Source organism: Hylaeus anthracinus, unplaced genomic scaffold (assembly GCF_026225885.1).
Source record: "Hylaeus anthracinus isolate JK02 unplaced genomic scaffold, UHH_iyHylAnth1.0_haploid 12001, whole genome shotgun sequence".
Taxonomy (NCBI): Eukaryota; Metazoa; Arthropoda; class Insecta; order Hymenoptera; family Colletidae; genus Hylaeus; species Hylaeus anthracinus.
This window is the reverse complement of record NW_026534348.1, coordinates 5,126,820-5,149,895: the sequence shown is the minus strand read 5'-3', so window position 1 is coordinate 5,149,895 and position 23,076 is coordinate 5,126,820. Positions and strand designations below refer to the sequence as shown.

The following is a 23,076-nucleotide window of genomic DNA, read 5'->3' as shown; positions in this document are numbered from 1 at the left end:
TCCAACCCTCGAGTAGTCGCAACTCGGTGGTTTCGACAACGCGATAGAAAGGCCCGTATAAGAACAGGGAGAGAAGGCATCGAAGAAAGAGGAAAATTCGATTTCTAGGGTAAAGTGGGACAAGTTGGAAACCGGAGTTCGCCGCAGCGCGGCGTAATCTTGCCTGCTAGGTTCCTCGAACGGCTAGGATCAACCTTGAACCGATAACCCCTTTACCTACATAGAAAAATAATACAGAAGAAGGGCGGCGAGAAACGCATCAACGACCGTTTCTCTGGGCGCGTTGAACGATCGCGAAATCGGTGGCGATCGGGAATCGGGACGCGATAACGAGGCGCGGGTGAATCGCGGCGACGCGCAGCGACCAATCGCGACAACCTAATAAGGATTCGACGCTTGGCAGGCTCGAAACGAGGACTGTTTACCGAGATCTGAAGCATATTCAGAAGGTTCTGTATCTATACGAGGAATTGAATAATTTCATTCTGAATTGAATTAAATTCTAAAGAGATCGGAGAAGTACGTATTATCACGAATGTTGGTTTACACCATTTCTAATTGTATAGAACAAAACTTTAGGAATTTTCGCGATTATTAGTCCGACAGTGGACATAGAATTTGTTCCCGTTTCCTGTGACAGCGTATAAAAGGCGATTGTAAACCGCTCTTTGGATTACATAAACAGAGAGGAGCTCGATAAGAGTCGCTGCCGAGACGCGAAAGAACGTAGACGTGTTTTGATTAATCGCGTTTCTTTGCCCGACAACTTATTCGGCGCCGTAGTCGAAATTAAACGCGATGCGCTTGTAACGATATTACGTTAAGGTATCAGACCTGACATAGTTAGGTCGTACATGCAGTTTCAAAATTAATTTATCTTGAAGGAGGCTTCAGAACTTGGAGAAAGAATGAAGTTATAAATTATTCAAAGGAAACTCTGGAAGCCCCCTCGAGAGTGGCTCCCCCTTCGACAGAGTCGTACGCTATAAATCCAGAGCAGATAACAATTTCTTCCTCGGTCCTACTCGAAGGTTGACGCCTACTTGTTATCAAAAATGTGTAAACCGTTGGAGCGATCGCCGGAAACGATGATCGAGCGCGCGCTGCCCGTCTCCCCCGCACAGCTGTGTGCACGTATCCGAGCATTGGGTGGGAATGGGAATACGTTAGCATAGTAGGAGACCAACGCGTACGGGTGAGTTCTGTATCGCACCCCCGTGAGCGAGCACGGTCCTCGCGAGATCTCGGGGCTCCTCGGACGCGGTCGTGTCGGAAACGAGGAGGGAGAACGACGCGAGAGGAACGCTACGGATCCGAGAAGCGAGACGAAAAACGGGTCACGCTCTCCTCCTTTCAGGATTCGGTCGGCTGGGATACCTACATCCGCCAAAGCTGAAAGTTCACGAAAGGGCAATGCCTCGCCCATTTTTATGGAAGCGGGAGCCACCCACGAATGGACCGCCTGGCGGTCGACGCTGTTCTCCCTGATCCTTTCAACGACGACGATGGACAAGAGCGCTTCCTGTCTCGAGGGTTTCGCTCCTCTCGAACAGTCCCCGTCGCGAATCGAGCGTCTACGAATCCTAGCATCGCGACGTTACTATCCTTATCCGCGCCAGAACGTATCGGTTCGTCGGCGTCGTTGTTAGATCCGATGACCATCTAGAAGGATGGCCATTCGTGCACGGTTGCGAGCATCGACGACCACTCGCTTCAGGAATTTTCTCTACATGTTTCCAGGTTGCGAAAGTATCGTATTTGCTTCGCCGTTATCCTCTGTCCCTTGAAGTTGTGCTAAAAATATGTCGGATCCTTTACATTGGGAATTTATTTAGAAAGAGATAAAAACACCATGCGCCAGTCAGTCGTAATAGAGGACTCACGCACGAGTCTTTTTTCATAGATCTGTCTCTGAAGATTAGGTTACCAGTAGCAGAATAAAATTCACGCGACGATGAGCCAACGGGAGCGTCCTTTGTACCTGGGAATATAAATAAACGAGTCCCGGCATTTTCGTGTTCTTTGACCGTCTCCGTGCATGAAAGGTCCAGGAACTACTAAAATTCTTGCGTCACAAAGAGTTAACGCGTCAACGCGCCTAGTTGAAGGCGGAAAATCGCAGACGCTCCGCAAACAGTGGAGGAGGATTGGATCGGAGTTGCTGGCAGCTGAAACAGGGGTAGCAGAGACGTGAAAGCAGTGGCGCGTTATACCTTCATGGGGCCTAAGACTAAATGGAGTTTAAGAGTTCCCATGAATACATAAATTTAACGGAAAGCTTCTAAAACCATCTATACTTTTTCGTTAATGAAATAATATTACACTTGAAATAATATTACGCTTGACGATGTACCACTGATCGATTCATCTTCGTTTTCGAGATGTAGGAGACGCGTTAATGTAAGTCAGAAATAATTAGACGCGTTCGATTTACCCTTTTGCACGACGACACATTCGTAATTGCGTGAAATTGCATTCGACACCGGCACACTATACCGATGTATATACGGATTGTTTGAAACGAGTACGTCATGCCTCGATGCACGCAAGTTGACGTGCTCCCATTGACCGTATCCACTCAATATCGGCAAGATCGTTGGTAATACTAACAGCAGCTTCATTGATGCCTGTTATCAACTGCTCATGCGTATCGGGCTGTTCCATTCGAATACACCCTCGATTTCATGCAATCCCATAAAAAGGGATCTAAAGGGGAGCAGCTCGTCTTAATCGAAACGGGAACGTGTAATCTCCTAACGCGATTACCGAACGTATCTGCATTTCGGTCCATATCTTGATAACGGGGCTGAATCGACGTATCGTTCACGGAACGTTTGTTTATCGGATCGACGAGAAAGTTTCGCATCAAAGACAAATCACGTATGATATTTTCCTTCGTTACTTTGTTTTAAAATATTATTCGTGACTTAGCGTAAATAACATCCTTCGAGTCAATCGTAATACTGTCACATTTGACCCGGAGGGGAAGGAGGGGTGTATTGTTCCAATTGGCCCAGATACGTATGAATTGTTTTCGTTGCCTCGACCGTTGGAAAATACAACGTTAACGTTGACGCAGCCGAGGAAAATAATAACAGCTCGTTTCACCGTCGATTTATTACGAGGAAATATTCTACGTCCCGTCGCAATATTTTGAATAAATCATTAAGCATCGAATCGCTATGTAAATACGACAGCGTTTTAAATCCGTTTGAAATTTAGTCAACGAACGATGGAAGAAACGTTTTTGTTACGAGTGACCTCGTTTCCCCTACGTACCGTTCGCGCCTGAGAAGAATGCAATCGACGACGATCGTAGATTTCGCCACTCTTTTAAATTGCGTCTCGGAGGATCGTTTTATCTCGTTAACCCTAGAGCTGTACAACGCGATTAGATGGGCCTCTGCAATTTAAAAGGACTGGCGAATTCTCGATTACATTCTTCTCACGCGCGAACGGTAGAAACGTTCGCCTACATTTTATCACCTACATATCTCGAGACTGGCTTATCAGAGACTAACGGAACTTGATTCGGTTACATCTGCGTATGAGCTATCGTTGTTACTAAGCTTTCGAACTTCCTCGAAGGACTTTCTATGCAGAGAGTAGTATTCCACCCCCGAGGCTATCTCTTTAAGAGGAATCGGTCCCCTTCGATAACGGGGGCCTGGGACGTCTTGTTTGCCCATAGGATAATACGCCACTGCACGGAAGGATGGACTGTCGCCGAATACGGAAGAGATTCGGGGCGCCGGCGCGTGACAGAGAGAGCGCGAGAAAGCCGCGATCTCTGTTCCCGTGTATGTACGAAGGGAAAACGGGGGAGGATGGCGAAGGGGCCGGGAGAATAGCAATGATCGGTGGAAAGGGTGGTGTGGGAGGATGAGGGAGGAGGTGAGGGTGAAACGTGGCGGGGCAGCAGGCAGCAGGGAGAGTGGAGAAAAGCGAGAACATGGGCGAGGCGAGGCGAGGCGAGGCGCGGCGAGGCGCGGCGAGGCAAGGAGAGAGGAGTCCAGTGGCGGAGAGTAGAGGAGAGGAGAGAGTCGCTCGGGTCGTGTGTTGCGGGCTGCTGCGGCTCGGGCGCGACAGTTCTACCCCAACCATTGCCGGTTGACTTTCGCGAGCAGCCCGTGCCCGCGCTGTTAACCCTATCTCGACGGCTTCCCGAAGTCCATTCGCGGATTCGTGACCCCGAATCCATCGAGGAAATCGGTCACGGTAGTATCAGCCGCGTAGCGCGTGTCGGTCAAACGCATGGTGCTCCGTGACGAACGCTCGGAGGGACACAGGGGCGGCAAACAGTGCAGAGAAGACGAGAAAAACAAGGAGGAAGGGAAATTCGCACACGACCGAACGGGGGTAGTCTTGGCAAACGATACAGAGCGTCGAGCTGCGGCATGTGGAAACGCCTCGAACCGAATCAGATCGTCGCCTGCTGCTGCCCCGCGACCGCGAAACGACGTCTCACGCGTTTGAATCCTAAACCACCCCGAGCCTTGGACGGGAGATGGGCGCCTGACTCGAGATCCAAGTCGTCCGCGAAACGGCAGAGTCGGAAATCGTCGATCCTCCCGCGTTAGACATCCCACGATCCTGGACTCGTCCCGCGTCGTGTCGCGCGTTTTATCCAACAAAACGAGATCGAACGAGCGCGATCGACTCGGCGCGTTCGATGCCTCCTACAGAGATGGGCAACATTCCTGATCACGCTCGACTCTCGATCAACGAATAGAGGACTTTATCGTTGAGTGAACATTCCAATCCGTAACGTAGAATGCAGTATTTGAAAAGGTGTTAAAAATTTAAGAGGTAGAGGTAGATTATTCGAAGGAGGTATTGCCCATCTCTGGACTATAAACGTCGCTTTTCCGAGGCAACGAGAACAGTTCGCTGTTTTACGAAATTTTTGGCGCGTCGAGTCGCCCCGCCACGAGATGGGCAGCATCGTTATCTAGTTGAACGTTTTGAATAAAACGCGAGAGGCTAATTTTCATTCGTCGCGCGTTGAATGAAAATTAGGATTTCGTTCGTAGACAAGGAACGGATAAAAATTGCACGCTATCCGATAGACGTCGCGAATAATGCATTACGCGTTTATCGTATTCATTCGTCACTCGTTGAACGAAGATTAGGATTCGAATCGTAGACGTTTACGAGAAACGAATAAAAATTGCGCTGTACATGATAAACATCGCGATCCAGACGGTACACGTTGATCGTGTTCGTTCGTCAGTCGTTGGAATTTGAATGATAAAATACTACGCAATGAACGAATCGAACAAGTACGTGTAAATACGTTGATTTCGTTCGAATCAAATTTTGCCCATCTCTGCTGGACGATGTAACGACGCGAATACCACCGATAGCTGAGATTGTCGCGTACAATCGCGTAATGGAGAACGAGTTTCCTCGGAAACAGGTGATATTTTTTTAATTTGAATTCGCTGTAGTTGGGATTCTGTAAGAGAACGGATGTTGGAAAGTAAACAGATCCCTGGTGCGAAGCTAAGAGAAGGTTTAGCTGGATAAACCTGCGATAGGCGTATAATAGACGAGGTGGATCCACCTCCGCCGTCAGGAACGTGTCGTTCGATCGTGGACCCCTCGTCGAGACGCACACGCGTCGTCGATCGTGATCGAGGAAACGTTGCGTCCTCCTGCGATGAGACGAGCGTGTTAACGGCGCGTCGCGTCGACCGTTTCTCGTTTTTACGAGCAGTTGACATAATTACCCGTTGTGTTCGACGTTGAACAGTCGTTGCCATAGATGTAACTGGATATTCTATGCGACTCGTTGGATATTTAATCACAGATTATACGATGTTACGCGTTAAAAGATAATCAAATTTAAAAAGGGGGAGGAAAGGCGCCGGCCGCTGAGGTTTACCGATTAAGTGGAGTATCGCCAAAGGTTCGAGAGGGCCCCGACTTTCCAGCGTTCGCGGTTAGGCGCGTACACTCGAACCCCGAAAATAAACTGCCGCACCGTTAATTATTTATCGATCGATAATCGTCACCTTTTTCACAAACGCCCCGCACACCGAGCACACCCCGAAGCGTTTCCTCTTTCCTCGACCAAATCCTTTCTTCCTCGTCTCCTCGGTACCGCCTCGATAACCGTCGGAAAGTACGTTAACGTGTTCTCTCGATGCTCAATTAGCCGCAAGTACAAAGGATCCGCGAAAACTATTTTTCTCCGTACCGCCTGAATACAATTATATACTCCGTCGACTCCAAAAAAAAACTCTGTCCAGACTCGATTTTTAAGGGAGCTACCTCACAAGATTACGCTTCGCCGCAACGTTCGATTCGTCCCGCGATTTCGCGACGAGTCGATACAACGACCCACTCGTTACTGTCCTCGTCGATCCTTTGAAACGTCCTTGGGACGAGATTCTCCCCGGTTCCACCGAGCCTCGAACGCGTTCCGATCCTCGGAGTAGCCGCGTTCCTGTTGGAATACGGAATCCTGGCGAGCCCGAACGAGTCGACGCGAGGATCCACGCTAAACCGATACACCAGTCGGTGTTCGAGGGGAAACGAAAAGGATTATGCACCTCTCTCGAGCTGAAGAAGATAATGTCGCTGGCGACGAAGGAGATCGAGACGAGAACCGAGGATCGATATGCTCGCGGGAATCTCGAAGAAAGCATTCCGAGGAATAAGTAACGAGGAAAGGCAGACGCAGCCATGTCATGGGAATCTATCTCTTCGAGAGACTACCTCGGGCAAGTATACTCGGAGAGAGAAAGCTGAGATGGGCAGAATTCTTATCTAGATGGAACCTTCGAGCGACGAATAAATGATAAACGGTCCGGTACTCGTTGCATTATAATTAGGACTCGGGTCGCGGAACGAAATATTTTATAACGGGTAAATGCAAACTGGACTCGATTGCTCGATAAAAAGTCGGCTTTGTTTAACGCTTTATACATGGTATACTAAACATCGATTGAATTCCTTAAAATGGCTGTAGCGAACGACGATTAAATTTCTATACGTTGGCTTTATTCGTTGTCTATTCGAAAACCGTTCGTTCTAAATGATGATTTTTGGAGAAAATTAATTCTCTATCGGTACCAATTAATGTCATAAAATACTTTCGTACAAAACAGCTAACGAATGAAAGCACGACGATCCATCGGAGACGCGTGATTCTATCAACTTCCATTACTTCAAAATGGAAAGTAAATCGAGTTCAATTAATTATTCGGATTTTTATCCAGATGGGAATTTTGTCCACGCGCGGCCTGTGCATGTACGTGCCGATTTCTCGGATTCGTGGCGTGTTTGGCGAGCGAAGGGTCTCGAAACCAGCGTCGTTTCGAAAATGGGAGGAAGTGGAACGGGAGCGTCGGTCGCGAGGACCGGTGACCACGGTACTCGCAAATCTTCTTCGGGGCGTATATAGGTCAGGAAAAGAGGTCACAGGTGCCTCGCCCACCGTGACTAGCGGGCGCTGTTTGGAGACGCGAGCCGAAATTGCGCGACTGAATTCACGCGATTCCACGCGATCGGGACGCGATGCTCTGCGCCAGGGGTTTGCAAACATATCCTCGGAACAGTACATCGCTTTAATACTCAGTTGGAGGAAATCTGAAACAACAATTTCGTAAATACAGGATACTAGCAAATTATTAGGATCATTCGTATTTAACTAAAATACTATATCCTAGATTCTTTCATATTCAATGAAACACGTATAATACATCCCAATTGCATATACACAAATTACTTCGCAATAAAGAGTATTTCTGTTATGGGACACAATTGCTCTTCATTGAAAGTCAACGTCGCTTCAATGTATAATGCATACAATTTTACACGGTTTCAACAATGTCTTTATACACAAATGGGTGATTTCGAATATTGAACATAATCAACGTAAATGCATGCATAACACTGCGCAAACAAATGGTTACGCTGTATCGCATTTACTCTATACCGTGAATATCGGAGCAGCAATTTCGTGATTTTAACGTGAAATTCAATTCGAAATCGCTCTTAATGCGTGACGCGCGATAATATGTGGCCAGCCGTAATTTTCCAGACCCAGGTTTGCGCAGTCTGATAAATAACCGGACTGGCTGTTGCAAAAAAAGAAAAAAAAAAAAGAAAATGAAACGATGATCGAGTTGGTATAAATCTTCCCGTTTTGTTCCAAATGTATTCCATCCGTGTCGATACTGCGTTGGGAGTAGCGATCGTGTTTTCCCAGGAATTTTTTGCAGCGGGATTTATATATATATATATATATATATATATATTTTTTTTTTCAACGTACTGATTTCCGAACGTGTCCATAAATAAAACAATAAAGCGCAGGAGTTCGGTCTATTCGCGAAATTACTTTTACTGGTATATTCCTTCGTTGAACATTATTGTGCTCCGCAATTATTTAATTTCGAAACGTGCCTCGAGAAATTCAAATCCTTTAATGATATTCAACGATCGAGTCGGGCGATAAAAATACCCTTATAAATAGAGACTCTACTCGAGCTTTGCCGTTTTATTTATTAAAACGTTTGGAAGTGAATTCAAAAAGTTTTTTTATTAGCCTCCAGGCAAAAGGCTACGCGAGTGTCCTATACAAAGGCGGAAAAACATTTTGAGTTAAATACCAGTCACTTCTCTTTGTGTGTGCCGTGTACAATTTTTTATAGCGCATCGACCGTGTTTGTCGAAGATTTTTCATTCAATAACTCGCGTATAAAACCAACGAAAAGCAGTACCGTCCGATAGGATGGCAACTGCGGTGCTGCTAACAAAAATTCAGCCCGTTCGTTTATCAGATGGACTCGTGCACGATCGACGGACGCCGTTCGGACGCGGTGCGTTCGATTCTCGCGTTCGTTGCGAATGTTTTCGCATTTGCGATGCACGGTAAGTGGGGCGGGGTAAAAGAAACGCACGGTCGCAATGCGGTACGCCGAGCCGAACGAAAGATAAGAACTCTGATCGCGTGGAACGCTGGGACGACGCCAAGCTGTCTTTGCGCGTTAGGCTTGACAAGTGGCGATGCTCCCAATCGTCTAACTTGCAAGTTCTCGAGCAAGTCAGCCCCCCCCCTCCCCCCCCCCGAGTCAGTCTGCACCTGACTTGGGCTTAAAGCGTGCTTGGGGAACTTTAGAGTCGTCAGTTTGAATGAACTTACTTGAATTGACTTGAATAGCTGGGATTGAATCGATGTAACTTTCATTGACTTTAATTCACTGGCCTGAATGCATTCGAAGGCTTTCGATTTGAATTTTTCAGATCTACCTCCGATACTCAACGACACGATAGTCGACGATTTCAATAAATCGATCTCCCTGCTGCATTTTCTTAAAATCTAGCAATACTTTCGGAAAATATCGGGAATAAAATTGAAAATGATAACAACGACATCAAGCCTTTCTTGGAACGTGTCCCAACGTTCGCCATTAAGCAGGTCCTACGTCGTCTACGGTCTCGAATTTGTTATCTTCGCCTTTGTATTGCCCGTTATCGACGCGCTATTTCAATTTTACGGCGATTCGAGGACCCAAAGAGTTACTAGAATACGTCGCGTCGGTTCTGCACGTAAAACAACAACGCCGAAGTTTGAACGTTCCCGTATGAAAATTCGTCCCAAAAACGGGGTCAAGCGGTGCTCTCGTCATAGAAATCGCGACTTGGCTTGCTACTTACACATTTAATGACTGGAACAAGGTCTATAGTACTCATTATGCACGCATTAAATATTCAGAGTGGACAAATGGTTGCGGAATTATGCGACAATGAGGATTGTAAAAAAAAAAAAAAAAAAAAAAAAAAACAGAGAAAAATTTTCCGTTAAGAGAAAAAAAAATATGAATTCTTAATAATTCTTAATTAAGTCTTCAAGTCTTTTCAAATTAAAGAGGTTCGTTTAATTTCTGTTCTACTAAAATTTACCAAAGTATCAGTTTGTCCCAAAAGTTTCTTTCGTAATTTGCACTCAATCATTTTGTACGGTAGTGTTTATATAAATAGACAATCTAATTTCTTAGATGTTGATGTTGTAACAGTAACGGAGCAAAATGAATCGTACACAATTCGTTAATGTAACATTAGACATAAAGTATTGTGTATGTATTACTTATTAATAAAACGAAAGAAACTTTTGGGACAACCTAATACAAATAGACCGGGTGGACTAAATATAAGGGCTGGTTTCCCAATTAAAATACCTTAGGAAGAGTTCGCCAAGCTCCACGTCGCGTTTCTTTCAAATCGAAGCGAAACGTTCGCAAAATATGCAACTCGTTAGCTGTTCCAGACGATTTCGAATGATTAATGGGGCAATTTCGATATCTGTAGCGGTCCAGCCAGCCATCAGCTGTCGGCGACCGCTCTGCTGGGTAGTCCAGACGGATCACGTCACCCCCTCGACGTGTGCGAGTTCGCCGAAGAGGAGTATCGGCACCAGGGTTCCAACGGGAACGGGCATTACCAGAACGGTCGATCGGGCGCTGGTTTATGGGAATGTCTGACAGGCTGCAGACGACGATTCGACCAGCATTTGGCCCGACGAAGGGTGAGTCGCGTCGATCCACGCCACCTACCCTCGATTCGCGATATCTCGCGACCTTCTAACCTCCTTTATCTCGATGTTCTTTCTTCTCGTTCGTTTCGCGACCTCGACGTACGCTTTTTCTCGGTCATTGTCGAGCCGGTGTGCACGCGATGGCCGTGAACATGCTACCTGCACGCGGTACAATTTCAGAACCCCTTCACACTTTACACAAGGGGTGGCGCAATCGAGCGTGGAGCGATCCTTTTTACAAACGAGCCAACATTTTCGCTGAAATTGATTTCAGCTCATTTTTTCCTTGTGTTTTTGTTACTATCGATGAAATTGAAACGCTTTTTTATATTGTACAAAGTATTTTATGCAAACAATTCTACAGAAACAAATGGCCCAAACAAGCAAAATGCTTGTTTAACGATTGAATTTGATTGGTTCGTCGAGATTCTGGCGTGTAACGCCATACAGCATCGTGTGCGCAAACAACGCAAGTAGAAATGACGAGTAATGGGCAGACATGTTGATCCAGTACTCGATCGCGTGTACGCAATGAATTTCCAAACCGGATTTCCTCCAGAAACAAATGTTAGCATCGAAAAATGTTATTTCACGCTCGCGGCTCAAATTTGCACAATGAATCACCCTGTACCGAGTTGTACCACCTGTGTTCGCGTATATCGACCTTTAGCGAGCCACGCGAACGGAACGAGATTCGACAATTTTTCGCTGATTGCGAATAAAAACGTTCGTCGAAGAGCTGCACTTGTTACTGCTACAATTTATCCGTAACGTTGATGTATTTATTTGTTCGGTGAATAAATAACGTTAGACTATGCGTGGGTTTTTCGCGCGTAAATTGTCGGACAGCAGACAGGAATAAAGGAGGAAGAAGGGCGAGAGGGAAGGCGCGAGCGGCGTTTCCGGTTGATCGCGAATCAACTCGTGTATGTACGCCTTTACCTTCCTTTGCCTTGCTCGCTTGCCGCCGCTATCGGTCGAGGTCGAGCGCTATTTACGTTGCACGAGATCGTCGGATCTTAAATCATCGGCGGAGAATGTTCAAGGTCGAATCGATACGACCTTACTCGCGTTTAGCCACGCGCGCCGCGTTTGATCGTCGAACAATAAAAGGTTCGACGGCAGGACGCGACGCGAGGGACCAGCCATTTTCGACGGAATCCCATTTTTATCAGGTGGAACAGGGCCTGAAACTGTACCGCGCCCACAAACAACAGGCAGCTGTTCGCAAATGGCGGGGCGCGTTGAAGAACATCAGGCAACGAGAGGACAAGTTCGCTCTGCTCGGCTACCTGTACCAGGCTTATATGGATTGGGGCAAATACAGGTAACCATTTAAACGCTAATTCTCCATGATCACTGCGGACGTTTATACCTTCGTGGCGCTTGAAAATGCAAAATTATATGAAATATGAATCATAAAATACATATTACGCTATTCAACACGTTCACTGTCACGCTAAAATTTCTACCGCGATTAAAATTTCATTTACTAACTATCGGGGACTACATAATAAAAACATTTATCTTGGTATTTATTTTTGTAACTTCACCGAAATTCAAGTATTTCATACAAATTCATTTTCTTTGCCATTTAACTTCCGAAATTAATTTTTTTTAGTTCTTCAGTAAAAGGCACTGTCACCCATTTATGGGTGACATGGCGATGAACGTGTTAAATAAGACATACGAACTTACAGGTAATTATAAGTTCTTTATCTAAATCTGTGAGAACATGAATTTTCATAAACGCCCGCAGTCGACTCAACGTTACTACTTCTAATATTCCGATCGAGTTTCCTTGATCGCATTCTAACGTGGAACGTCCCTTGACATATACAAAATGTGCGGCAACAGGTGGCCGATACAAGAAGAGGCGATTTTACATGCCAAAATAAGACGAAAGTCAAGAATGGCGAAATCGCATTTGAGGCTTCGTAACCGACTTATTAATTACTAAAGATACGCGTGAAAGGCGTCTGACGAGAGGGTCTTATACTACTTCCAGTCCTCGGTGGGCGAGACTGTCGCGCGCCATCACTGGTACAAGTGGTTAGCTCTAGACGTCTTACACGTACACCTTCGGTAATTAATAACTCGGTTACGAAGTCTCAAACGCGATTTCGCCATTCTTGCTTTCCATCTTATTTCGACGTCTAGAGCCTTAAAGTTTCGGACCACCTGTTACCAAATACCCCGAATACAAAGTCTAAAGTCCAAAGCCTAAAAATCTTTTCATTCGTTTATTCTTTATGTAATTACCGAAGATATACGCGTCTGCAGCGAACCACTTATACTACTGATGGCGCGCGACAGTCTCGCCACCGAGCGCTGGAAGTAGTATAAATCCCTCTCGTCAGACGCCTTTCACGCGTATCTTTAGTAATTAATAACTCGGTTACGAAGTCTCAAACGCGATTTCGACATTCTTGCTTTCCATCTTATTTCGACGTCTAGAGCCTTAAAGTTTCGGACCACCTGTTACCAAATACCCCGAATACAAAGTCTAAAGTCCAAAGCCTAAAAATCTTTTTATTCGTTTATTCTTTGTACACTATTTCTCTTTTCTTCCACTTTAATCGTATTCTTGATCCCGCGAAAAACCTTATCGCACTTCTATCCGACTTTTATCTATCTTGTATCGAACGAGAGCATCCCTTATACTTTCAAATGCAATCATTTCTGTCTGGGAATATCGTGATATCGATAGGCGGTCGTGTAAACGGAATCGAGAATTCGTCTAAAACGTATCGACGCCACGGTTCCATCGAATTATGCGGTAACCGGGAAAATAGAGCCGCAAACGAGGGAATCGCGGTCTCCACCTTCGCGATGCATTTGCATCGTATAATTAACGCGAATATGGGAACGCTTCCCCTTTGCGGGTTCCTCGACACGTATGGTGGCGTCGTACGCCGGTTGCGACTTTATTATTATCCCTATTACAAGTGAGACGAGCCCTTCAACTACAACAGAGGACGGGTATACTCTCGAGCGGTGGCTTGCAGACTTATAAAAACCCCTAAGAGGAAAGAAAAACAAAGGAACTCCTAGACAAAGAGTGTCTGGTTTGGTAATTTTAAGAAATTCAACATTAACAGTTTCGTATAATTAAAGTTATTGGACGGTACGTAACAAATGAAAATCCGAGGAGTAGAGTGTATTCCCGGTACTAAAATGGAACCAGCTTTAAATGGAGTATCGTAACAAAAGAAATAGAAATGAAAGCGATCGCAATGCTCGCTGTGTACAGATGTAAATCACGATGTTTATATTTGCAAGAGTAAGTACTAAGAGGACCGAAAAGATAAAACTGTTCGCGATTTATAAAAGCATGTGATTTTCGGTGACGCGCTGCACGCGTCGCCGCTCGAATTCGAAATCCTAATTACCCCAGTTGCCTTAATTAGTAAAAGATAGAAACGAGGACGAAGAGTGGAGATCCGTTGAGGAAGCAGCAGCCCGTAAACGAGGCTCCAAGAAAACGAGTCGCAAAGCAGAGACAGGCGAACGAATTACCAAGATAAAAGTTTCTACAAGCATATTTTTATCCTCTGTTCGTTCAACTTTATTTACAATCTTGCCACTCAAAACTAAGAACGCCAGGTTCCAAAGGTTTTCATAGCCGTGCCTCAAACTTACGGCTTCTAACTTTTTTTCTCTGTCTTGCTAGGAAATCGTCGCTGTTTTTTTTTTTTCGTGTTTTCTTTTCCCTGACCTCAACCACGCTAAACAGAAAGTTCTCCAGAATTTACAGTAACTTCGAATGAGAATTCACATAAAGTTCATTGGTCGTCCATCGTCCTAATAAAATGTTGGCCGTTTCCGTGGCAAAGTCGGGTTCGTTCCCCCGAAAGAGCGCCGGTGGTCGACCGGACTGCTCAACCCACTTGGCCGCCATGGAGTGCACTACGAGCCTCCTAGCATAAAGTACGGGCCAAGGAAGAGAAAAGAGCTTAATAGAGAGATCGTAGCCAAGAGATAGTATTTACTTCGCGAGACGCGAAAGTCGGAAGGAGAAGCTCGAAAATCCTTGACACGCTAACAAAGCGTTTCCGCTTCGTTTCGCATAGCGAGAAAGCAGAAGTCGTAATCGTCGCGTGCTGCCCGCCTATTCGTGAAACCTCGTGTCCCGAAACTCGCGCACGAACGTCCAGGCTCGACGTTTTGTCAAACCCTTTCGTGATTCGCGATCCGTGCCACGAAATTCGCCAGCGAACTGCTCGCCATGTGCGCTGGACGCCTGGGGAGCGTTCGTTCCTTGTGCTCGACGGATTGGATCGGTGGAACCACGCACACGGAAGCTGTCGAGTCTCTGAAACTAATAGAGAAGTACTTGTGGGAATTCTTATTTTTTGACGGTGTGATGTTGACGGCTTAGGATCGATAGCTGTTTGAAAAGCATCCTGCTGGGAACAAAGAAAGTTTCTTTGGGGAAAATATATGTGGTACAACGGTTGTTGAATGAAACATTTCCAGAATTGTACCGAAAATATATTTAAAAATGTCTTCGAGTAAGATTGAGTCGTTCCGAGTTGTAAACTACTATTCCTCTTGGTACACGTGTTGGAGACATCACGAAGAGAGTCTGTGTTTTCAGGGACAGCATCGATTTCGGGCACAAACAGTTGTGCATCTCGGAAGAGCTGGATTCGCCCAATATGCGAGCAGAAGCGTACTTGAACTTGGCCAGAGCTCACGAAAGATTGGGAGCGCTCGACAGGGCCTTGGACTATGCGAGACACAGGTACGCCAGGCTTTACCCTCTCTTTGTACTCGAGCCTTTGGATCTTTCATCTTTTCTAAAGCTCCTCTAGCCAACGGGAATTAACGTTCTTGATTCTGCGACTTCGCAGCTTGTACAACGAATGCGACCAATGCGCTACCGCCGGATTGGTCCACCTAACCGTGGGCAGAGTACACTTGGAGCTGGCAGGCTTCTGCAAAGCTCTGGAAGCCTTTCAGAGAGCCCACAGGATTGCTCATTCCATACAAGATCCTTCGTTGGAATTGCAGGTAAGCCCAGGGTTTAGACTCTAAACTTTAGAGATTGTTCTAATAAAGCCCTTTTCCAAAATGGCTTCCGCGAATTAAAGGAATTAAAGTATCACAGAAGACGTACAGATGTTCGTTAGTGGTTCGATTAACCATAAAAAAACATCGCAACTGTTCTCAGTGAGTCGAAAGCTTAGAATCGAAAGGGTCGACTTTCTTTTTCAAGTTACGTTAGTCTGGCCACGTTCGATCGCTTCTATTTTATTTTTTTTTTTATTCGAAGGTATACGTGGGCCTCTCGGAACTTTTCTGCAGATTACACGACGCCGATAAGAGCGCGAGGTACGCCGCAAGGGCGTACGATTTGTCGAGAAGTCTGCAACTAGGTGATCTCAATTCGCGCCATCACAGGGCGGCCCTTCTACAAATGGCCGCTGCCCTACGAAAGAAAGGAGAACTAGGGGACGCTCACGATTATTGCTCGGTACGTTTTTCAGTTGTCGACGGTACTGCCCGAACGTATTTGTCACACGCTGCACGCGGCATTTCGTGTACGTTCATTTTCTGTTTGATTGCCAATTGGCCGCAGGAAGCAACGCGATTGTCGCTCGTTTCCGGCGACCAGGCCAGCTACGCCAGGAGTATACGAATAATGGGGGATATTTATAGGAAAAAGTCCGATATAAACGTAAGTAAAGTGATACCAAACTGTAATACATTAATTTATTGTAATTATATTTACTCGCGTGTGGCATAATTGGTGTATATATATACATCATTATATATATAATTATATATAATTATATTTACTCGCATATATATATATATATATATATATATATATATATATATATATATATGCGAGTACTTACAAATTTAAAATTGATATGTTTATATATATAATACATATATACATATATATGTTTATATATATATATATATATATATATATATATACAATCTTTTTTAAATTTGTAAGTACTCGCCACAAATATGGCAAGTAAAGAAATTAAGAGAGGACTCGTAGTCGACGTCCTAGACGATAATGGAAACTAGGAGTTAATCTTTTCTGTGCTACGGCCAATAATTTGACGAGCTTGAAATATGAAACGTAAGTTCATGAGTAAGAAAGTAAAATAAGAAAGCGTCTCGTAGAAAGCGTTTCGACAGTACGAGAGCGCGATGGGATCAGCAGCAGCAACCGGGGATCGGCTGTGCCAAATGGAGGCGATGGACGGCGCCGCGAGGTGTCTCGAAGCCCTTCGACTGCAACACAAAATCTGCAACTGTCGACCTCTCGAGTTCAACACGAGACTGCTGGAAGTCGCTGGATCGGTCGGTGCTAAGGTAATCTCCCGCTAAAAAGTTAACAGGTCCTCAATCATCGATTGAACGACAGTGGTTGAAAACCGACTTACTAGAAAGGCAGAACTAATTTATTATTAAAGCGAAAATAATCGCATAGCTCAGCGACCAATGTAATCAAACGCTAACACAATCCCGTAGCTCAGCGACTAGTGTAATCAAACACAAAGCCTGTCTCCTAGCCGAGCGACTATAATGTAATCCATGATGACTGTATAAGGAGTCCTAACTGTGTAGTGTAGAAGTATTATCAAAATCCCGAGCTTGAAGCTATAAATATTTCTACTAATCGCGGCGCAAGTAAGCACAGACTACGATATACAGGGTGTCCCAAAAGTCGGGGAGGAGCCGGAAATGGGGGATAGCTGAGACGATTCTGTACAACAATTTCCTTTGCAAAAATGTCGGATGGGGCTTCGTTAAGGAGATATTAAGAGAATACCCCGACCAATCAGAGCGCGCGTAGACCGTTCGAGCGGCCGTGGTAGCGAAGGCTACGCGCGCTCTGATTGGTCGGGGTATTCTCTTAATATCTCCTTAACGAAGCCCCATCCGACATTTTTGCAAAGGAAATTGTTGTTCAGAATCGTTTCAGCTATCCCCCATTTCCGGCTCCTCCCCGACTTTTGGGACACCCTGTATATATATATATATATATAGTAGCTGTGCGCACTTGCACCGCGAGTGTACGAAATATTCATAACTTCAAGTTCGGGATTTTGCTAACAGTTTTCTAGTAACTTTCTTAGGGAGTTGGATCTCCTTATATAGTCTTCATGATGTAATCAAAATGTATCCATACTCACTCACCTCCGTTTGATTCCATTTAAAAGTGAAAAACGAAAGCAGAATGGTTTTCAACCATAAAACTTTCCGTTGGTTCGTAACCTTTTATATCTTCGCCGTCTCTGAAAATACCAGTTCCTGGTACGAACCGTAAGGTCGAGGCTGTCGCGTATCTACGGCTCCCTTGGGGACGAGGAACAAAAGGCTCATCACGAGAGGCTAGCCGCTGCGATGGAGGAGGATCTGGAGTTGCGATGCGGCGGTTGCAACGAGCCGTTCGGTCTCGAAGCGGACTCCCTGGAGGCCCTGCCCTGCTCTCACATTCTACACGCCAGGTGAAACGCGAGCGTCGCGGATTCATGTAATAAAAGTAACGTTGTTTTCTTGATCTTTGACCAAGCCGTGCGTGATTTTCAGGTGCGCGTACGACATCTTGAAAAGACGCGACAAGAAGAAGAAACGTCTGTGCCCCGACTGCCACAAGTCGGTTAGTTCACGATTGTACCTGCATTGCGAGGACCCTCACGGCATGAATACTTTGAATCACAGTTCCTTGAGTCTGGCATCGCTGAGAGCCAGCAGTCTAGCTACACTGGACGACTGTCACGCAACCAGCAGCGTCTAACTGTATCACCTAAGACACGATAACCGCGTGCGAGACGTCCGATTTCGTTCGATCGCGCGATAACAATCGAATCCTTGCCGCACGATCCGGAACAGGATCGCGGGCAATTCCCAACGTCAAGATTACATGGAATGTAATCGCGGAACGCGATAAGTACGCCTAACTCGCGGGCTCTACGCGATCAAACCACGCGCAATTTTGCCAACTAAAAACCATTAGATAACATTCTTAAACCTTAAACACGGTTTATCGGTAATCTTACGAATGAATTAGGGCAACAAAGTTTAAAGAAAACTAGCACGATTCGAAAAGACTTAATGGCAATAAAAATGCACATCCACAGTGTTTGTCTACCTTAATCATTTAACCCTTTGTTAGTATAGGCGCGCTCTGATTGGTCAGTGTTTTCCGTTAATATCTCCTCAACGAAGCCTCGGATAACATTTTCGCTAAGGAAAAAGTTGTTTCAAATCACCTCCCGAATCACCTTTTTCAAGATGTTACAACATTTTTGGGATACCCTGTAGATACCTGCGCTGTGATTCATGATTCATGGACCAAAAGTCAGTATCGCCATCTCGCGGTAAAAGAAAAACGAACTAATTTTGGAACCTTCGGCTCAAGTTTGTACTATTGTGCCGCCAGATGGCGAACGACGTAGTACACTGGTGACGTCATCGGTGGTTAAATTCCCAAGTTTGTAGTGACAATAGTTCCCACTGATCCTGCTAGGTGGCGCCACCTATACCTGTAAGTGATTATTCTTTATTTTCCATAAATGCATAATTTCAACTCAATTCTTTGCTTTATACACTTCAAGATAGTGTTATTATGTATAATTTCTCATTCTTATGAATAATTCTGCAATAATTATGAATTCTTTAGTTAGTGGCGTCATCTAGCAAAAACAGTATAAACTATTGTCGGCACAAACTTGGACGTTTTCCCACCGATGGCGCTAGTGATACTAAACGCCACTCGCCATCTGACGAGAACAGTGGGAACTACCACGCTGCCCATTACTTTCGAAAATAAATTTATCAATAGTTCAACTATTATTTATTAAATATATCATTGCATTTTGAAAATGAATACATTTTAATTAAATTGTATGTACACAAATACATTAAAATGTAATGATATGTATTTAACTATTTATTGAATGGATCGCTAACCTATTACAAAGCTAAAATTACGGCAACTAGAATTTCAATAATTTCACGCACTAATTAGAAACTTGTAAATAAGAACGGGTATGCATTTAGCATATGATATTCGCCTGAAACGGCAACAATTAATAGACTTTTTTGTATGTACACAATGTGCAGCTTGTACTAAATGTAAACAGCGTGTTTAACCTACAAACTTCGGACTTATCTACTTTTTAGTCAATAATTAAACAAAGTAGTTTTATAAGACGTGTCCATGTAGATCAGAATTTAACGTTTTGGCCTTTCATGTACGAAAATGCCAACCGTTATAGCATTAGACGTATCTTTGTCGATGAGACGTCCGGTATTAGGATGTGGATCGACTGAGAATAATCAAAACGAACAGTTGACGAGGCATCATTTAGCAGTACACGGTATAAATGCATTATTGCATTATTTGCAAGTGAATTCAAAGTTAGAATTTGTGTCTTTAGTAAGTATATATGTTTTATAAAAACTATTGCTGTATTATTTGTAATTAACTGCTCAATTTTTTCATCGATTCAGGTTGTTTTCTCCTCGTTGTATGAAGTTGTTTGTCCATTCACTCGTGATTATGACAGCATACGTTCAAAATTGCAAAATATAGAAGAATGTGATAAGACTTGTATAGAAACTGCTCTTCACGGCGTTAACAATGTTATTATGGCGGAATGGGGTAATACCACAGCTTGTCAAGTGGTACTAATTACAGATGGTAATCCTGGAGTAGGTCCAATGTCATTAGGTGACTCATTGAACTCTTTAAATGTGACAAGGGATGTAAATCCATTTCCATTACCATTTCCTTATCCAGGAAAACTAAGCGTCGTTTGCATTGCACCACAACAAGGTATACCTAACAAATAAGAGTTTTTAACAATTTTTATAAAAAATTCGTTATCTCGCATTACATTTTGACACTTTATTTAGATGCTGGTTTACATATGGGTTTACCATTGTATCAGCGATTAGTTGAATTAGCTGGTGGTGATAGTGTGGTACTTGTACCTGAAGCACCACTTTCTAAGCATACAGTCACAGCTTGTTTCCAAAAATTAGCAGAAAGTAATTACGTTTCTTTCCAAGGGTATTTGAAATGCGGGAATTTAGGTTCCTGTATTCTTTTATCCCCAGCACCTATGGTGAGCAAGAAAGTATATAAAAAAAAATAAACATTTGCTACTCTGGATCTGATACATGATTACTATTTTAGCCTTATACTAAAAAGACAGACTTTGAGTTAGTTTCTGGTTTAATGATATCAAAAACCATAGAAATTTGTGGATTTATATCAGTAGCAGACGTCGGCAGTCCCAGCGCTATATCTAGGCATTTAGTTTTACCATTAGCTACAGAGAAGAGTCCAAGTATGCAAGGTATATCTCTAGAAGAAGACTCAGACACAGACGAGAACGGGGACGAAGGGAAAATACCGTCTTTTTGCGTGTTATTACACGGAGCATTGAAGGTAGTCAATGTTCAACAAAATTTTATTTTATTTTTTAATTAATTAGGATACGTCGATGATTCTTGTACGCTTGCTACAGGTGGAAAATATGGTGGCGCTCTGTTTGTTAAATAACGAGTGGTATGGTTTTATATACTCGTGGGCGGATACCAAAAAAAAATCGAACTTAATGCTGACAGTGTTAGAACCAGGTTTAGACGTTGTGCCTTGGTTAGGTAATTTCAGTAATCTCGGTCCAGTCGATGCAGCTAAAGGTGCAGCTGTTAGCTTTCCAGTCAGACCAAATGAAAAGAGGAGTTACACCCAGAATGCACCTTCTTGGATTCGTCAAGTTGGCCTGCAATCTGATATTCAGAAAATTTTAAGGCATGCAAGAAAATTACCGGAGAAAACACAAAACTTCTATAAGGTAAAATGATAATAAATCGAATCGTGGACTCTGTTTCTCTGATGTTTGAATTTTCATGTAGGAAGTAAACCGACTGCGCAGAGCTGCCGCATCGATGGGATTCGTGGAACTTTTAGAAGGATTGGCGTGCATCTTAGAAAGAGAATGTACATTACTACCTCCAAATTTGAATCCTGATTGTACAATCCAAATGGGTCATGTAGCTTCTATGATAAGAAAACCAGAATTTCTCGAACTTAGGTACAATATACCTCCCGCGCGTACTAGATTTCAACATGGAGGATCATAGATAAGGCAATAGCGACATTTGTGATACATTATTATATTTACCAGAATAGTAATAATTTTTACATTAATAGCAATTTTAATGTTTTACAATGTGGCCAATTTTTATTAAAAATACATTTGAAAAACTGTCAAAATTATCCTGCAATTCTTCTTAATTATGTATCCCTCGAGCATTGAATCATATAACATAAAATGTGGTGCAAGCCTTTTGCAGTTTGAAGACTTGAGTATTTATGAAAATCAGGAACGTGAACAAATAATGTTTTGGTAGAATTTATTTGTAAAGATTTGTAAAATATATATTCGCATAGATATCTGCCTGCATCATATGAAATGCAGGCATTGCACTTTGTTTTGTTTGAATGTTTATTGACTTTATCACAGATTGTATCGACATTGATACCAGTTTTTAGAATCTGGTATGAAATTGTACTTTCATCTGGACATTTATCATAAATGTCCTTTCGTACGTAACCATTGCTATTCGCGCAACACTCTATCGTTAAGCAGTCTGCTTTGTGTGATACACCTACATGTAGAACTACCTACAAAAAGAATTCCTTATATTTCAAAAAACATGATAAAATTTTATTAAAAATAAAGATTTACCGTGGGTTTGTATTCCTCCCAGAGTGTAGGTATATAATTATCGACATCCTCATACGAAACTGGAATCTCTTGGACAATTAGCTTGACATCCTTCAATTCTTTCGAATTAGCGGCTAATTTATTTAACTCTTTCACAGCTTCCCAGCTGGCATTAACGATGTGATTGTCAAATGGACCGAAACCAGTTACTAAAGCTGTATATTTAAAATCCGAATCCATTGTTAGTACGTATTGTTACATTGAAACGCTCCTATCTTTGTTCTTTATGTTTAAACATTCCGCGTTTATCGTTATGTAAATATAAGATACTCTGATAACAATGATAACGCAATGACGATCATGTTACGAAAAAATTGTGTTGCTCGATGATTAGATTTTAAACATATAGTACCTGAAATAAATTTTCATTTGTTGAGAAAAAATTATAAGATTATTTATACGATAAACTTATTCTTGGATTTCTTTTTTTATTTAAATTGCTATTGAAAATATCTATGCATGTGAACAAACAGTGCTACGTAGAGGGCGTTACAGGGCGTTTGAAATAGTTTGAAATTGTTGGATGTAATGCAAACATGTCTATATAGATTAGTGTTTTTCAAAATGAATTTCAAATTCTGGAAAATTATATAGTGGAGAAAAAACAATCTTTCTCATAATATTGTATTCTTGCGAAATTTGGAAAATTCCGAGATGGGCGAAACCCTAGGCTTCGAATAAATCTGAAGTTTGCCGATATGTTTGTCCCGTTTCCTTCTTTTGAAAATAATCAAGAGAGGAAACGAGACAAAC

At 43.4% G+C, this 23,076-nt stretch overlaps 3 protein-coding genes across 4 annotated transcripts; 2 read left to right on the top strand and 1 right to left on the bottom strand.

Annotated features, from left to right (window-relative positions):
- Positions 1-4,034: 4,034 nt before the first annotated feature.
- LOC128891445 (43 kDa receptor-associated protein of the synapse homolog) lies at positions 4,035-18,663 on the top strand. Of its 2 annotated transcripts, none has more exons than XM_054150930.1 (10): positions 4,035-6,728; positions 10,321-10,537; positions 11,722-11,873; positions 15,147-15,293; positions 15,403-15,562; positions 15,825-16,025; positions 16,131-16,229; positions 16,697-16,888; positions 17,828-18,027; positions 18,093-18,317. In XM_054150930.1, the coding sequence occupies exons 1-10, from the start codon at positions 6,691-6,693 to the stop codon at positions 18,100-18,102; spliced, it is 1,416 nt and encodes a 471-aa protein (XP_054006905.1). In that variant the 5' UTR covers positions 4,035-6,690; the 3' UTR covers positions 18,103-18,317. The 2 variants fall into 2 exon arrangements, with proteins under 2 accessions (XP_054006905.1, XP_054006904.1); XM_054150929.1 differs by having other exon boundaries at positions 4,038-6,728; positions 18,110-18,663.
- Positions 18,664-19,315: 652 nt separating this feature from the next.
- On the top strand, positions 19,316-21,812 carry LOC128891031 (integrator complex subunit 14). The gene is made up of 6 exons (XM_054150176.1): positions 19,316-19,961; positions 20,036-20,360; positions 20,441-20,652; positions 20,724-20,978; positions 21,058-21,387; positions 21,449-21,812. The coding sequence occupies exons 1-6, from the start codon at positions 19,785-19,787 to the stop codon at positions 21,674-21,676; spliced, it is 1,527 nt and encodes a 508-aa protein (XP_054006151.1). The 5' UTR covers positions 19,316-19,784; the 3' UTR covers positions 21,677-21,812.
- Positions 21,700-22,640, bottom strand: LOC128891032 (pyroglutamyl-peptidase 1). Its single transcript, XM_054150179.1, has 2 exons — positions 22,285-22,640; positions 21,700-22,220 (listed from the first exon to the last, which is right to left on the bottom strand). The coding sequence occupies exons 1-2, from the start codon at positions 22,501-22,503 to the stop codon at positions 21,831-21,833; spliced, it is 609 nt and encodes a 202-aa protein (XP_054006154.1). The 5' UTR covers positions 22,504-22,640; the 3' UTR covers positions 21,700-21,830.
- Positions 22,641-23,076: the final 436 nt, after the last annotated feature.